Source organism: Cetorhinus maximus, chromosome 2 (genome assembly GCF_964194155.1).
Source record: "Cetorhinus maximus chromosome 2, sCetMax3.hap1.1, whole genome shotgun sequence".
NCBI classification, from domain to species: domain Eukaryota; kingdom Metazoa; phylum Chordata; class Chondrichthyes; order Lamniformes; family Cetorhinidae; genus Cetorhinus; species Cetorhinus maximus.
In genome coordinates this window covers 37293649-37311830 of record NC_135880.1, presented here as the reverse complement: position 1 = coordinate 37311830, position 18182 = coordinate 37293649, and the positions used below count along the sequence as shown (strand labels likewise).

The window sequence follows — 18182 nt, the reverse complement described above, 5'->3', positions numbered from 1 at the left end:
ATGGTTTTATGGTCACCATCACACTTCTAATTCCAGATTTTTATTGAATTCAAATTCCACCATCTGCCATTGTGGGATTCGAACATAAGAACTAGGAGGAGTAGGCAATTTGGCCCCTCGAGCCTGCCCCACCATTCAATACGATCATGACTGATCTCATTTTGCCCTCAACTCCAATTTCCCACCCTCTCCCCATAACCTTTCAACCAGTTACTAATGAAAAATCTGTCTATCTCCTCCTTAAATTTATTCAGCGTCCCGGCATCCACTGCACTCTGAGGTAGTGAATTCCACAGATTCACGACCCTTTGAGAAAAGTAATTACTCCTCATCTCTGATTTAAATCTACCACCCCTTAGCCTAAAACTATGGCCTCTCGTTCGAGAATGCCCCACAAGGGGAAACATCCGCTCCACGTCTACTTTGTCTATCCCCTTTTGCATCTTATATACCTCAATTAGATCTCCTCTCATCCTTCTAAACTCTAGCGAGTATAGGCCTAAACTGCTCAATCTCTCCTCATAAGACAAGCCCCGCATCTTTGGAATCAATCTAGTGAACCTCCTCTGAACCGCCTCCAGTGCAACTACATCCTTCCTCAAGTAAGGGGACCAAAACTGTGCACGGTACTCCAGGTGCGGGTCCCATCAATGCCTTGTACAGTTGCAACAACACTTCCCTATTTTTATACTCTATTCCTTTAGCAAGAAAATGCCAAAATTCCATTTGCCTTATTACCTGCTGTACCTGCATACTAGCTTTCAGCAATTCATGCACAAGGACACCCAGATCCCTCTGCACCGAAGCATTCTGAAGTTTCTCTCCATTTAAATAATAAGTTGCCTTTTTATTCTTCTGACCAAAATGGATAACCTATCCACGTTAAACTCCATCTGCCAAATTTTGGCCCATTCACCTAACCTGCCCATATCCATTTGTAAATTTCTTATTTCTTCCTTGGAACTTACTTTCCCAGCTATTTTGGTGTCATCTGTAAATTTAGCTATAGTACCTTCTACCCCTGAATCCAAGTCATTAATATAGATTGTAAATAGTTGGGGCCCAAGGACTGAACCCTGTGGCACCCCCACTAGTTACAGCTTGCCATCCAGAAAAAGACCCAGGTCCCCAGAGCATTACCCTGGATTTCTGGATTACTAGTCCAGCAGCAATACCACTATGCAATCGCCTCCCCATATATTACTCGCTACTTTACCCTCAAAATTTATTTTCTCCCTCTATTTTTTTTGGTCATCTTTTGTTGGTTTTTAAAACTTTCCTAATCCTCTGGCTTACCACTAATCTTTGCCACATTGTATGTTTTTTTCTTTCAATTTGATATTATCCTTAACTTCCTTGGTTAACTATGGTGGTTTATCCCCTTCCAAGAATCTTTATTCCTCACCGGGATATATCTTTGTTGTGAGTCATGAACTATTTTCTTAAACGTCTGCCATTGTTCATCAACTGTCTTTTCTGCTAAACTCCTTTCCCAGTCCACTCCAGCCAACTCTGCCCTCATTCCTTTGTAATTGCCCTTATTTGAGTTTAGCACAGTTGTCTGCGACCCAAGTTTCTCACTCTCATAATGCTAAATTCTACGATGTTATGGTCACTGTTTCCTCAGGGATCTTTTACTCTGAAATCATTTATTAAACCCACCTCATTAGACATTACCAGATCCAAAATAGCCTGATCCCTGGTTGGATTCACAGCATATTGTTCTAGGAAACTTTACCAAGTACACGATGAATTCTTGCTCATGTCTACCTCTGCCAATTTGATTTTCCCAATCTACAAGAAGATTAAAGTCAACCATGATTAATGTACTGCCTTTTTTACATGCCCTCATTATCTCCTGATTTTTTTCTCTATCCTACAGTATAGCTACTGTTAGGAAGCCTTTGGACTACTCCCACCAGTGTCTTCTTCCCCTTGTTATTTCTTACCTCCACCCATATAGATTCTAATCTTCTGATCCAAGATCATTTCTTACTAGCGTACTTATTCCATTTCGTAGTAACAAAGCTACCCCACCACCCTTTCCTTCCTGCCTGTCCTTTTGAAAAGTCATATACCCCTGAATATTTAGTTCCCAGCTTTGATCTCCTTGTAACCATGTCTCTGTAATGGCTAGGAGATCATACCCATTAACCTATCCTATATTTATGGCGTTAATTCATGTTGTTCCGAATACTATATGCATTTAAGTAAAGAACCCTGAATTATGCTATTTTACCAGATCCATAACTTACAAAAACACCAGCTTATTTCTAAAGATCAATCGAAGTAACATGCTTCTGAATTATAAGTTATTTTTGTCGGAGGAAGCTGTGTCGGATACAGCAGAACCCAAACACTTTCTTGCCAGATTCTGGATTTGATAGAGACCATTACTTGACCCATTATGGTTTTCAAACTGTTGTTTAGAAGCACAGTTGAGAACATTAAAGTCAGGGTGCAGGGAGGGAGTCATCCTGAAACATAATACTCAAAGGGATGGGTATTCCTCATACTCAGTCACTACAAGTCAGAAAGAGGCAACATTTGGCCCATCAAGTCTGTGCCAGGTCTCTAGAACATTCCAGTCAGTCCCGTTCCCCTCCTCCATCTCCATAGGCCTGTAGGCTTATTTTCTTCAAGCACTCATCCAATTTCCTTTGAAATCATTGATCGTCTCTGCTTCCACCATCCTCATGTGCAGAGTGTTCCAGGTTATTTACACTCATTGCATAAACAAGTTCTTCCTCACACACCCACGCCCTCTGCAACTCAACCAAAATTTAAATCAGCATCCCTTCATCCTTGTACCATCAGCTAATGGAAGCAGCTTTTCTTTGTCAACCTTATCTAAATGTGTTGTAATTTTGAACACCTCTGTCAGAGCTCCCCCCAACCTCCTTTGTTTCAAGGGAATAACCCTACCCAAGGAACAAGGGACTTTGGAGCAGGAGTAGGTCATTCAGTCCTTGGAGCCTGCTCTGCCATTTGATAAGATCATGGCTAATCGGATTGTGGTCTTAACTCCACTTTCCTGTCTGCCCCCCATAGCCCTAGACTCCCTTGTCCATCAAAAAGCTGTCCAACTCTGCCTTGTCTAAATTCAATGACTCAGCCTCCATTGCTTTCTGGAGAAGAGAATTCCATACACTAACGATCCAGACAGAAAAAATTTCTCATCTCCATCTTGAAAGTGATACCTTTTATCTTAAACTGCGTCCCTTAGTTCTAGTCTCCCCAGCTAGAAGAAATATCCTCCCATATCCACCCTATCAAGTCCCCCCTGGATCTTACATGTTTCAATAAGGTCACCTCTCATTCTTCTGAACTCCATTGGATATAAGCCCAATCTGTTCAACCTTTCTTCATAAAATAGCCCCTTCATCCCAGGAATGAGTCGAGTGAGCCATCTCTAAACTGCTTCCAGCGCAATTATATCCTTTTTCAAATAAGGGGACCAAAACTGTACACCATACTCCAGATGTGGTCCATTTGCCTTCCTAATCATTTGCTGCACCTGCATACTAACTTTGAGAGATTCAGGTATCAGGACACCCAGATCCCTCTGTAGCACCAAGTTCTGCAATCTCTCACTATTTAAAATAGTATACTGCTTTTCTATTTTTCCTGCCCAAGTGGACAAGTTCACATACTCCATCTGTCAAATTTTTACCAACTCACAACCTATTTATAATCCTTTATAGACCTTCAACAACTTACTTTCCTACCTGTCTTGGTGTCATCAGCAAATACAGGCATTCAAGTCCTTGATATAGATTGTAAATAGTTGATGCCTCAGGACGGGTTCCAGGGCCACTCCATTTATCCCTACTCACTGCTTCCTGATAGCTAACCAATCCTTTATCTAATATTAATATGTTGCCTCTTGCACCATGAGCTCTTATTTTGTGCAGTAACTTTTGATGTGGCATCTTATCAAATGCCTTTTGGAAGTCCAGGTATACCACATCTACAGGTTCCCCTTTATCCACCTTGTTTATTACTCAAAATAACTCTAATAAATTAAACATGTTTTCCTTTTCACAAAACCTTGTTGACTCTGACTGATCCCATTATGATTTTATAAGTATTGTTATAACCTGCTTAATAATGGATTCCAGCAATTTCCCCATGACAGATGTTAGGCTAATTGCCCTATAGTTTCCTGCTTTCTGTCTCCCTCCTTTCTTGAATGAAGGTGTTCCATGTGCTATTTCCCAATCCCCTGGGGTCCTTCCAGAATCTAAGGAATTTTGGAAAATTATAATCAATGCCCCTGCTATCTTTGCAGCCACTTCTTTTAAGACCCCTAGGATGTAGGTCATAAGGTCCTGCGCACTTGTCTGCCTATTGGTCCAAACCAGTACATTTCTCCTAGTGGTGGCGATAGTTTTAAGTTCCTCCCTTCCTGCCTTTCCCCTTTTGATTTTCAAGTATCTTTGGGAAGTTTTCTAAGTCTACTACAGTAAAGATAGACACAAAATGCCTGTTCAATGCTTCTGCCACTTCGTGTTTTCATTATTAATTCCCCAGGCTCACTCTCTAGAGGATCAACACTTGCTTTAGTTACTCTTTTCCTATTTGAATACTTGTCGAAACTCTTACAATCTGTTTTTGTATTTCTAGCTAGCTTTCCCCTATATTCTAACTTCTCCCCCGTTACTATTTTTCCAATCTAACCTTGAAACTAAAATCCCTCCTCCCTGTAGCCATTCAGGTTAATCTCCTCTACACCCACTCAAGGACCCTCACATCCTTCCTAAAGTGTGGCAACCAGAACTGGATGCAATACTCGAGTTGTTGTTCAACCAGAGCTTTATAAAGGATTACCGCTATTTCCCTGCTTTTGTACTCAATGCCTCTATTTACAAAGCCCAAGACAAGGCTGAAGCATTTGTAACCATCGTCAGCCATAAGTGCTGAATGGATGAACCATCTCAGCCTCCTGCTAAAGTCTCCATCATCACAGACGCCAGTCTTCAGCTAATTTGATATGACTGAAGAATACAGCAAAGGCTATGGACCTTGACAACATCTTGGCAATAGCCCTGAAGACTTCTACTCCAGAACCAGCTGCATCCCCAGCGAAGCTGTTCCAGTAGAGCTACAACACAGGCATCTATCTGACAAATGCAAAGAATTGTCGACAAAACCCTGCCCACAAACAGCAGGAAAAATTAAATCCAGCCAATAAACCCCATCAATTTACTCATAATTGTGTCTTCAACAGTGCCATCAAGTGGTACTTACTCCACAATAACCTACTCACTAATGCTTAACTTGAGTTCTGCCAGGGCCATTCAGCTCCAGCCTTAGTCCAAGCATGGACAGAAGAGCTGAATTCAAGGAGCGGGGTGAGTGTGACTGTCCCCCCTTGACATTAAGGCAATATTTGACTGAGTGTAGCATCAAGGAGCCCTAGTAAAATTGAAGCCAACAGAAATCAGGGGAAAACTCTCCACTTGCTGGAGTCACATACAGATAATTGTGGTTGTTGAAAACCAATCGTCTCAGCTCTTCAGAGTAGTTTCCTAGGCCCAACCATCTTCAGCTGCTTCACCAAAGACCTTCCCTCCAAGCTAAAATACATTAATGGCTCCTCAGGTACTGAAGCAGTCCGTGTCCAGGGGGCTCTCTACCACAAGCATACCTTCACTGGTCAATATACACATTGGGATTCTTACTGTCCTACTTTAAGATTGGTCTCATCAGCAACCTTGTAAATAGAGCCTGAACCATTTACTCACCATGCAAGCTTGATGCCGAAATAGGGCACATCAAAGGCGTTCTTCAGGAAAATGACTACCCTAATCAGGTCATTTCACACTGTATATCATGCAAATTCATGAACAGGCCTAAGGCCATCACTTTCGGCCCTGAAAAGTGCCCAGTCTAATCTCAGGTTAGGAAGGGCAAGGTATTGCAAAAATTTGAGCAACAGGCGAAACTAGCTGTTTCACGCTGCTATAATGCAGTAGCAACACAAGTGGTATTCGCCACTAACAGGATACTGCCATCAAGCCAAAAAGACATTGGGCCTAAAACACAAATGAGTAATGTGGTGTATGAATTTCAGTGCCAGTGTGATGCTAGGTATATAGGCCGTTCATCCCGAGCAGTTCTGTGACACAGGACTCTGTGCTCTACGGGCTGTTCCCAGGGACACACACCGAGACAAACATCGACTGCAGCTGGAGGATCATCAACTCGGTGAAAGACGCGCTTTGGTCTGCCCGAAACTTGTTGGTCTTCCAGCACAAAGAGTTGTCCCCGACCGATTGTTGCGGACTGGCACAATCCAAAGTCCAGGACTACGTGCTGAGGGACGCACTAAAGCTTGGGGCAGCTGCCGCAAAGGCGCAATGGGGAAGGGTCGCTGTCTAAGACCTTTCTACCACAGCGCACCGAGAGACTGGGAACTGTTTAGAGCCCCTCGGGCTGTACAGATCAAAATGAAAGGCTGTAAATGATTGTAATATTGTTTGTACTGATGCACCTGGTGATACATTTTGTAAAAGTTTAACCTGGATTGTACCCTTGTAATGTTGTTTTTGAAATGGTTTTGAATGTGATTGAAGATTTTTTATGAATAAAGTATATTTTTACAAAAAAAAAAAAAAAAAATATAGGCCATACATTCCAAAGATGGGTGGATTGTAGAAACAGCTTGTCCCAGCCGTTGTTTGCGATGGGCAAGGTGCAGGCCGTACCCAACCGCCCATGCTTGCAAAACTCAAAACAGTGCCCAGCATTAGATGTGATTGGACAACATTTGCTAAATAATCCTCAGTGCGTTAAGAATTATGTTGACAACCAATTTAAGATTGTCAGTCAGGCTCGCAGTGTAGCGCATTTGCGTGTGCTGGAAGCTACATATATTAATACACAGGGCCCTGTTCTTTGCAGACAGAAATGTACATACATTGCACCTGTTTCAGATAAACAAACTAAGTGACAGCCATTCGCTGATTCAATCCCAGGGCAATGTCCTGACCAATCAGGGTCAAGCTGCCTGGTCAAATTTCAAACAATGCGTGGCAGTTAACTGTCAGTCACCATCAATTGGTGCATTCTCCATGGCAACACCTCTGTCAGGGTCCACTTGCCAACCGATCAGCATGCCCTTCTCATACAGTATAAATTGTTGTTTTCCCCTTATATTGGTATTCTTATGAAGTGTCCTGGTGAGTGCAAGACAAAAAGCTTCGACATGCCTCTTTTTTCAGCAACACTCATTCTCAAATGGAGCTCATGGTCACATAACCCAAACAGAGAAACATTTAATGCAAACTCACAGATAAGTTCTACTCGGAGTAAAACTGAAGATTGTGATTTGAAACAATAATTTTCATGTCTTTGATCTCTCAATCTCCCTGCAACCAACATTTGATAAAATCCTCCAAGTTATGATGCTCAATTTCCACATATGTCTCATCTTGGAACTCAAGGTTGCTGTAACAGCAAATTTCAGATGTAGGTATTCATTCATGGGAAGTTGACATCTCTGGAAAGGTCAGCATATGTCCCTCATCCCTAATTGTCATCAAGATACGATAGAGTGGGTTTGCTCAGCCAATTCAGAAGGCAGTTTGGAGTCAACCACATTGCTATGTATCTAGAGTCACATACAGATCAGACTAGGCAAGGGCAGCAGATTTCCTTCCCCACAGGGTATTAACGAACCAAACGGATTTTTAGCTACAATCCAGCAAATTCATTGTTACCATTACCAATTACTTAATTTTAGATTTATTTAACTAGCTGGATTTAAATTCTCCAGTTTGCAGTAGTGGGATTTGAATTTATTTCTCCAAAGCATTAACCAGTCTTTGGATTACAAATCCAGTAATATAACCACAATGATACTGTGCCTCAAATTAGAGATATACCAACTAAAAATCCAAATCTGTACACATACACCCCTTTATGAATTACAAGCTCAGTTCAGGTTTTCATATTTGCATTCCATACCTGAAGTGCATTCACAACATGAATTCACAACTAACTGAACAACTGTGGCTTAATTCATATTATGGGTTTTTTGCTCATTTCAATTTAACACAAACAAACTCAATTTCCAACTTATTTGCTGCAGTTGCTTTTAAAGCAAGTCAGATCCATGCTGCAAAATTAGACTTGCTCTCGTTCACTGAAGGCAGCAATCAGAATGAAGAGGTGCAAATTCCCAACAACTTAATTTCAATATAGCAGCTAACTGCACAAGATTTTGCACGTGGGGCGCAAGTATTGTGACATGTCTTAGAGCAATATGAAAGCAGATATACAAGATTTGTTCCTTAGTCAGCGTGTCACTTCCTTCCGATTACCAAATCATGCCTACAAAAATTGGCCTTTAGGCAACTTGGATTTAGAACCATTGAAGCTATTGCAACTACTGAAGTTAAAATATTATTCACCCCAACAACTCGCTTCATAGCCTCCAATTTAAGTGAATCCTTGTTGCTCTCCAGCATTTGATGAAGGTCTTCATTCCTGAAAACAAAATCATAGTAATTAAAATGAGGACAGACAAAAATCAGGGGACAAACATTGCTCCTACACGTTTCTACAGTTGAACTATTCACACCCAGAATATTCAACCACACAAGGCGGCATGATAATGAAAATAAAACACAATAAAAGTACATTAATGGAACTTTGCAATAAACAGAGAAAATGTTACAAAATAAAAATAAGGACAGAACACTCTAGAAAAAACAAATAACCAGATCTGCCATCAAGTTAGAAAGCTTTCAAAACTTGACATGGTTGAAATTGTTTCTTCCTGAACCAGTGGCTTTTAAAGTCAGCTTCCAATCTTCTACAGGTCAAGGCATTACACAGAGTATAGGATAATGGAGAATGAAATCTGGAAGGAATAGTTTTTAAGTTCATCCATACATTTTACAATAAATACATTTCTGGTGTATATTAGGTTAATGGTACTCTTGGTGCCAGTTGTGGCTCAGTTGGTAGCATTCCTTCCTTCAAGCCAGAAGGTTGTGAGGCTTGGGCACTGCAATCTCAGTTGACACTCCAGTGCCGCACTGAAGGAGGAGTGCTACACCAATCAAAGGTGCTATCCCTCAGATAAGATGTTAAACTGAGGCCCTATCAGCCCTCACAGCTGGACGTGAAAGATCCAATATCACAATTAATTGGCTATAAAGCGCTTTGGGATATCAGGTGGTTATGACAGGCACTATATAAATGCAAGGCTTTTTTTTCTATAACCATTTTCTTTCTTGGAAAAGGGAATACTTAAACCCTTTCGCTCAATCCTCATTGATTTTCTACAACCGAAAAAAAATATCAGCAAGTGTAGCCCTCAACTTGAAAAAAAAAGTGCAAAATATGGCGGATTCAAGTTGCTGCATAATAAAATTATATGTGAATTATATGAATTATATGAAAAGTGCTTGCAATATAGTTTGGCAAAAAAATAATTTGCTTTCCTGTTTATACTTAAGCTAAAGGCTCAGAAAGGCTGCAGAAGTCAAAAGTCTCCATATTTTTGTCATAAAACGTATTCTAATTAAGATAGTTATGCACTATAATGGTGACAAAATTCTTATAAATTAAGGAATTATGGGATTGCTTAACTTGGGCTTTTCAGCCAACATTTATTTTTTCCGCAACTTCAGCAGCAAAGTCCAAAGAACTGAACAATATTATGACAAGAAGCTATTACAATACACAATGTGAATCCATCAGTGACTAAGTCCAGAAACCAGAACAACAATCCTGTAAATCTGAGGATGAATCAGGCCCTTTAAAAGAAGCTAAATAAGATTAACATGCATCATTTTAGTTTTAGGTTATGGAACAAAACTCCTTTGGGTGTAAAACAGATCTAAAGAATTCAGATATTTCTTTTTAAAATCTATCAAACCTCATACTGACTACTAATATGTGTTAGTGAAACGAGTCATACTTTTCTCACTAGTTACTTTGACAGTCTCTTTACACACCTTAATGCTGATCGTATGTGCCCATGAGAACATCACTGAAGTCTCAAAACATTTCTTGATCAAAGAACATTATTCAAGAAGTAATTGCTCAAGCAGAATGATGCATGAACAAAACATGTTGAAAGATTGCTTACCTGTTTGGTAAACTATTTAGCATATAATTTGGAAAGATTCTGTGAACACTAGGTGCAAACGATTTGCAAAAAATGCTAGCACAGCTTGGGAGTAAACAGCAAAATGGGTGCAAATTGCGCCCATTTTGAGAAGCCTTTTTATCCCTCATGCTCCTGCTCAAATTCATTAGAGTATCTGCTTGATCACTGCAGTTGAAAATGGGGTCATCACAAAAGAAGCATTTTCAATCAATCAGTGCGAATCCACCATCTGAGAGTGATACGATTTTAAATTACTGAAAAATACTTGTAAAAATTGCATTTACATAGCATTTTCCACAACCACTGGACATCTCAAAGCACTTTTAAATGCCAATTATGTACTTTGCTGTGTGCAAAATTAGCCACTGTATTTCCTACATTACAACAGAGGAGGGATAAATATTGGCCAGGACACTGGGGAGAACTCCCATGCTCTTCTTGAAATAGTGCCACAGGACCTTTTACATCTACCTAAGCAGGTTTAACATCTCATCCAAAAGACATCGCATTTGGCAGTGCAACATTCCCTCAATAATGCACTCGAGTATTAACCTTGAGCTGTGTGTTCACATCTTGGAGTGGGACTTGAACCTGCAACCCTGCAACTTAGAAGGAGTACTGTCAACCGAGTCACAGTGGGCACAAAATATTCAGAAACATTTCCTAGTTATATTGGAGTACTGTAGATTGGATGAATTATTGTATATTCTCTAAGTTGTCAGTTTTAGTATGTTAAAAAATAATTACATTCAAAAGCTTTTTAAATATTGCTTAGTGGCCTTGCACCCAAAAAAAAGTTGAATTTTTCGAAGCTCCTGAAAGGCCCACATACAAGCAAAATTAGTGGAAACTCCCAATGGCTGCGAAGGCAAGTTGTGTGGTCAGGACCTATGCTCAGGCTGAAAATTCCAAGATCTTGTGCCAGTCACACTGATAAAACCAATGCAACCGAGCAGAAACTCCAGGCCATTAACTTTAATGTAATGACAATACTAACATTTGAGTGCTGACACATACCCAATCAATTGCTGTTCACTTCCACTGTTAACATCTGTCAGGCCCCGTTCTTCTGCAGTCTGCTGCAAATTCAGTGATAGCTGAAGACTATCTGCAACCACCAGTACATTCTTCACTGCAGCCATGGCATCCAAGCTCTGAGTCTCTCGCCTGGAATGAGCCTGCAAATTTTAGTTCTACCGAACTAGCTCCTGCTGGGATATTACCAAGCATGTACAATGCTACTGCATACTAACAGTCACCTGACAGGCAAACTGGTAAAGAAATAAACATTCCCAATGGATTACTTCACTGTACCTTCATTAAAGCATTCGCCCATATCTCAGAATTGTTTCCCTTTGCAAACATTCTATGCCTATCAACAAGGTGCAGTAGCACTTATTCAAGTTCGGAACTCTACGTCACAATCCCTCTTCCTGTCCTAATCTATAACTTCTAAACCTTGACTGCTTTAACTGCATAGAACAAAGTATAAAATGATACATCTTGTTATCTTATTAGATGTAAAAACATATGTAAAATTTAAAAACTGTCAACAATGAAAACAAACTCCAATTTTAAAAATCCAATGAACCGGTCCAAGAAAACAGCTTACAAATTGCAAAGTGCCACAGAATGAAAGCAAACAACAGTTATGCAGAAACTGCAGACTCCAATATAGTAGCCCCAAGAAATATCAAATGGATCATTCAGGACACCAAAACTCAAACAGTTACTGGAAACTAAATTGATCAAATTACCTTATGTATTCATAAAAGTTAATGAACTAAATACATTTTTCCTAACTTGTAAATCTGAAGCAATTTTCAATTCAACACATATTCAAAATGCTTTGGTCTCCTTCACAGTGTAAAACAACATCTACTTCCAAGATGTTACTTATCGTCTTGCTCCTTCCTTATCCTCCAGGATAGATACATCAGCAAACCAGGAGGTCAAAATCACAGCAAACAATGCCTGTAGTAAGACACATATATGCAAAGCCTCTAGGTCCTGTGCTACATTAGCACTTCTCTAACAGACTAACTTACAGCTCAACAGTAAGCTCACTGGGTGAACAAATAGGAAATAACTCAATACACTGTTCCTTTAGTTGCAGATCAAAGAGCCAATCCCAGAACATGGCTGGTTCTTCGTGTAGGGACGATTAATGTTTTAATAATAGAAATGAAAATAAATCATTAACTTCCTTACTTCCCTATTTACTCAATTAGGTAATACAAAAATGGTTACCTGACAAATCACCATTGATCAACAAAAGGCTAATTCAGCAGAAATCATATCTTCTTTGATCAAAAATACTGTTAATATTCTTGCAAAGTGTAAGGAATTCCTCTACAGGGATATTCGAAAGGAGCTGTTCTGATCTTTTTCCAAGATACAACAATAGGCCCAATAAAATAGAATTCAACCTTTCCCAGCCATAGAGTGCCACCAATTGCACTGGATCACATATCTAATAAGGCAATTACTAAAAATCTCTTAACACAAGGTTTTATCACTACAGAAAATAGTTATGGGGAACTCTAAATGGATGAATACTTCATTAAGTTATACACTGCATTCAACTTCAGAAAAGTAAGTTTGCAGGTATAATCTGAGCATAATTAGGCCGAGATGGATGGCCACCTCAGTTTTGGTTAGAAATTCTGGATGAAGCACCACCTATAAACAGTAACAATTGGAAGTTTTTGATTGCATTGGCTGCAATGGTTGGCGGACTATTTAACCAAATGCAACTCCAATCCTACCCCAACAGATGAGGCATTCAGTTAAAGCTCCTATACATAGGAATTGTGGCAGCTTACAACCACCCTTGCGTGGGGATCGGAGGCAAATTACAGACCCTTCTGATTCTCCTCAAACAACTTAACAGCCTTCTTGCTGTGCATGGTTCAGCTACTCACCTGAAAAACTGGATGAATCATTGTAGATTCTCAAACTGCTTTTGCTGGGTCTTGGGACCTTTTGAAAAAGCATTGCTGCCTTTTGGGGCTGCCATCAGCAACAGCTCCATGAATCAACATGCTGAGTTATGAGGCAGAGGTGCGACAGATTTAAGTGCTTGAAGTGTACTACGGCTAAATGACAACATAAAGGCATTTTGTCACCTATCAAATACCCTGCAGTAATTTTAGTTCTGGGGAGAGTGTCTCCTGTTTTGCTATGTGCAGAGGTATAGGAGAAACTAGTCACCACGTAAAACTTTGAACAAGCCCAATTTGACATGCAGCTTTTCATTTTCCAGCTCCTTTATGTGTACTTCTGATAAAACTGCTACATGCTGCAAACCAAATCTATTTTTCTTCTTCCCAGTTAGTCTCAGGTATAAAAATAATGACAAAATGTCTGACTTCAAAAATGGGTACTAAATTACCTTTGCGGCCTACCCAAGGTGGAATGAAGGTTTCAGAAAAATAATTGATAACCCTTTGCTGACTAATGAAGGTCAGGTTTAATCAGCTCTACTGGTAACAAGGAGTATCCCTGAACCTTTACTAGTTTTATCTATGCAGGTTGCAAATCCTTACAAAAGGCAGAATATCCAGTTTCACAGTACATCCTCCTCACCCAGTTTCACATCCACAAGAAGCGCCACAACCAATGTTGCTTCATTAAACTGGTATAGTTATATATGCAAACCTAGATAACTACAAACCTTTAACATTTTGGGCGAGTTGGATTCATCCAGCTGCACTCAAATTTTCCACTGCTGATGAACAATCCTGGTTGAGGTCCAGAGTAACAGCTTTCCTTTACCATTTAAAGGTAACTAATAATTCCCCATCATCTTTGATTACCAAATACACATGTGTAAAACCTGAATTTACAACTTTGATTGTTTCCCTTCACACATCATGCTTTATAATTCACAGCATTTAATTTTTGTATAAAGCACATGCCAATTGCATGGAGAAGCTTAGAAATGTAACAAGAAGCCAAAAGTGGTTTTATCAAATGCGACTTTTTATATAGGTACAGTAATTTCATGGTTTCACTTCCAGACAGTATTGTAATACTGTAACCATGACTTGCAGAAAGGCAGTGCTATTAACATGAACTTTAAGCACATCCTAACTCCAATCACATTGCTAGTACGGGGTCTCACAATATGTTGACATTTCGTGAAGCTCCAATAGTTCAGTTTGTACATCTGCTGGAAAGCCAAAGATTTTGATTATGTAAATACATTTGCCAAGCCCAATATTGTGAAATACCCGTTTCACAAACATTCTTGGTAGATTACTCACTCATTCACTGTTTGCACGATCATTCATGTTCAAAATTTTTTTTAAAAATTGTAATGCCAACCCAAATTAAAGGTTTTAATAAATCTATGAGAAAGAGAACTGAGTCAGTCTATATAAAAAAAAGAATTTGAACTATGTTTTATTACAGTACTCTTAACCAAGCACATGCCACGAAACAATGAGTAGAAAGTTTGCAGCTATTCCAGGTACAATGAATATGTAAAACGTCACAGGAACACAAGAATTAGGAAGAGTAGGCCATTCAGTCCCTCAAGCCCACTTTGCCACTTGATAAGATCGTAGCTGATCTGATTGTGGTTTCAACTCCACTTTCCTGTCTGCCTCCCATAACCCTGAACTCCCTTGCTGATCAAAGATCTAATTCAGCCTTGAAAATATTCAATGACCCAGCCTCCACTGCTCTCTGGGAAAGAGAATTCCACAGGCTAACAACACTCAGAAAAAAATTCTCTTCATCTCAGTCTTAAATGGGAGACCCCCAATTTTTTAAACCGTGCCCCCTAGCTTTAGAATGCCCCACAAGGGGAAACATCCTCTCAGCTTCCAGCCTATCAAGTCCCTTCAGGATGTTTCATTAAGATCACCTCTCATTCTTCTAAACTCCAATGGGCACAGGCCCAACCTGCTCAACCTTTCCTCATAAGTAACTGATTCCTGTGTTGAAGGAGTCGAGTGCATCTTCTCTTAGTAGCTTCTAATGCAATTATATTCTTCCTGCCAAATTTTTGCCTACTCACTTAACCAATCTAAATCCCTGCCGTAGATTATGTCTTCTTGACAACTTACTTTCCTACCAAGCTTTGTATGCAAGGTTTAAGAAATGATTGTTTCCTTTTACTTTCTTTTGTTAGATCTGTGAACATCTCCCCTTTACATCACTGTCAGGACACTGAAGATGATAAACAAACCTCCATGAAAGTGATGCCCAGAAAGTGTTTTTTTGAATCTGAAGTAGTTCTTAAATCCTCTGTTGTATCCAATATTAATTATACTGAGCAATGCTGAAAGGTACACACTGGCCTGTTGAGTATTAGCTCAATTCAAGTAATTTAACCAACAATGAGTAATTGACCATCAAAGCATTCTCCAATCATTTATTTGTCCCATCTTTGTTAAGACTGATATCGAACATTTAGGTTGCTACATTATTAAAAGTGTGTTGCAAAAAGTGGCCCTTCCTCGATTGCTATCAATTTGGGGCTGGGAGGTCTGCAGGGAAACAAAACAAAACATCTCCACGTGCAGCTCAATACCAAACAAAGTAAAATCACAAACTTACTTTCCTCCCAGGTGAAAAAACAAACAAACAGTCGAACCATCCCAAACCAATGTTCACCAATGAGGTGCAAGACAGTGCAGAGTTTGCTGATCTCAGTCAGAATAGGTGTTGGGACCTCACAATTGCCCTCAGGCGATAATAGACGACAGGGAGGAAATGTCTGCAAAATGCCCAGCTAAAAAAAAGTGTGTTTACGTGGATTATAGTCAAGGATGAAGACAGAATATTATGTATCTAAATGTGAGTAGATGACCTGTCAACATGTCACCTATGCTCACACATGAAGAATGAAAAGCTTAAATGGCCATTATCCACCAAATCATAGCCCAAGACAAGTCAGCACCACCTTCAGGGCAAGGAGAAAAGAAACTGAAAAGAGGGGGTGTCAAATAACGGGAGGAGAAAGCAGCTGGCTTCCTAATTAAGAAAATCTTGTGTGTTTCCAAGGATACATGTGCTGAAACATGACATGACAAGTTGCCTAACCTTGGCCATCATCATAATAAGAAGCCCAGCACTTCAGATGCAATTTTTATTTTAAGGTATAGAATTGGCTGCCTGCTTATATTCAACAAGACCACTGTAGGGTATTACGCTGGAATAGTTCTTTAAAATTCCCCTTGCTTGGATTTGGCAATGAATTGGCACCATCTAGTGGTTTAACTGAAATCTACAGTTTTAATGTTATTGAACCACACAAACACCATGGTAAGGTTATCAAAGCTACTGTAAATCAGATTTTTCAAAAAGTCAATAAAATTCAAAATAAAACTGCCCGAGAACAGGACATAGAAGCTATGAATGCCGACTGTGTCAGCCATTAAATAATTTTACATCTGGTTAAATCACAATTCAGCAGAATCTGCCAGCAAGGCTTAAAATCCCACCGGTAAAAAAAAGGTGCAAGAAATTACTCTGTCTGCATATTGTAGCGATGTCAATAATCTTGGGGCTCGTTTCCATTTGAATAATGACTAAAAGGTAATTGAATAGCAGTGTTTAAAATTTTGAAGGGATGGAACAAGATGTAGTGCAAGAAATTTGGAACATAGTGCAAGCAAGCTTTTTTTCCCCGACCCAGAGGTTTGAGACACTTTGGAAGGCATTTCCAGAGTTAATGATAGGAGAAACCATGTCAACATTTAAGAAGAGGTCAGATGGGTCATTTAAGCAAAGGGTGGTAGGAGGGAGTGGGTGATGAGCACAGACCAGTCACATGGGATTAGGGCTGCTGCTCATGCGGAGGGTAAACATCAATACAGACTGCTTGGACCAAATGCCTCTTTCCATGTTCTTTATCTATGTCAACTGATGTCATCCCTTTTCTTCAATGTGTCCTTAGTTGCAGAGCAGGCATGATAAATGTATAGTATTGTTAACTTTACAACAAAGTGTAGGTAACAAAAAAACTTTAAAAATAGTGGAAGAAAAACAGAAAATACTGGAAAAAGTCATGTCTGACAGCATCTGTCCATGTTGTTCTTTCACAGAGTGCTTACCCTTGTTCTGCTATTAAAGCATTCTGCTTTTTTACCTTTATGCCACTATCAGCACCTCCTTTAGCCCTGACCACTATCGTTAACACTGTCTTTGTCTATGACATTTTTGTGAATCTCTCCTTAGCCTCCACCTATCGCTGGCTTTCTAACCAGCTTCACCCCCCCTTAAACACAGTGTAAATTTCATCACATTTCTACTTCTTTTTAGTTCTGAAGGGTCATACAGGCTCGAAACATTAACTCTATTTAACTCTCCACAGATTCTGTCAAACCTGCTGAGTTTTTCCAGCATTTTCTCTTTTTATTTCAGATTTCCAGCATCTGCAGTATTTTGCTTGTAAAAATAAAGGTTCTATTAACAAGTAAACTTATACTGTGAAACGTGAGTTGAGCATTTTAACACCTTCTGGTGTTGCCATTTTAATGGTGTGTATTGTATGACATTTAAGTATCTAGATATTTGCATCAGTGTACTAGAATGGGGAGACAGTGGGGTAGTACTAACATCACTGGACTAGCATCCCGAGGTCCAGGCTAATGTCAGGCACAAGTTCAAATCCCACCACGGCAGCTGGTGGAATTTAATTTCAATTAATAAAATCTGGAACTGAAAGCTCACCTCAGTAATGGTGACCATGACAACTATCATCAACTGTTATAAAAACCCATCAGGTTCACTACTGTCTTTTTAGGAAAGGAAATCTACCACCCAGTCTGGCCTACATGTGACTCTAGACCCACAGTAGTGTGGCTGACCCTTAAGTGCCCTCTGAAATGGCCTAGCAAGCCACTCAGTTCAAGGGCAACAAATGCCAGCCTTGCCAGAAACGTCCATACCCCAAAAAAGAATAAAGGAAAATAATAGTGGACCAACTTTCCCCAAACCTGGTATCGAGTGTATCAAAACGAAAATGATCATATCTTTAGCCTTCTCAGCTATTTCTTTCTCACTCCTCCTGTCAGTCCATATATTCCAATACATTTTATAA

At 39.7% G+C, this 18182-nt stretch overlaps 1 protein-coding gene across 3 annotated transcripts in view; it reads right to left on the bottom strand.

Annotated features, from left to right (window-relative positions):
* ap3b1a (adaptor related protein complex 3 subunit beta 1a) overlaps positions 1-18182 on the bottom strand; it is a 325597-nt gene that overhangs the window by 280978 nt on the left and 26437 nt on the right. For all 3 annotated transcript variants that reach the window (XR_013579525.1, XM_078563182.1, XM_078563190.1), the window contains exon 2: positions 8418-8493. Coding sequence is in view for 2 of the 3 variants with exons in the window: in XM_078563182.1 (XP_078419308.1) it covers positions 8418-8493 (76 nt within the window). In the remaining variant the exon portion in view is untranslated. The remainder of the gene's footprint in view (positions 1-8417; positions 8494-18182) is intronic.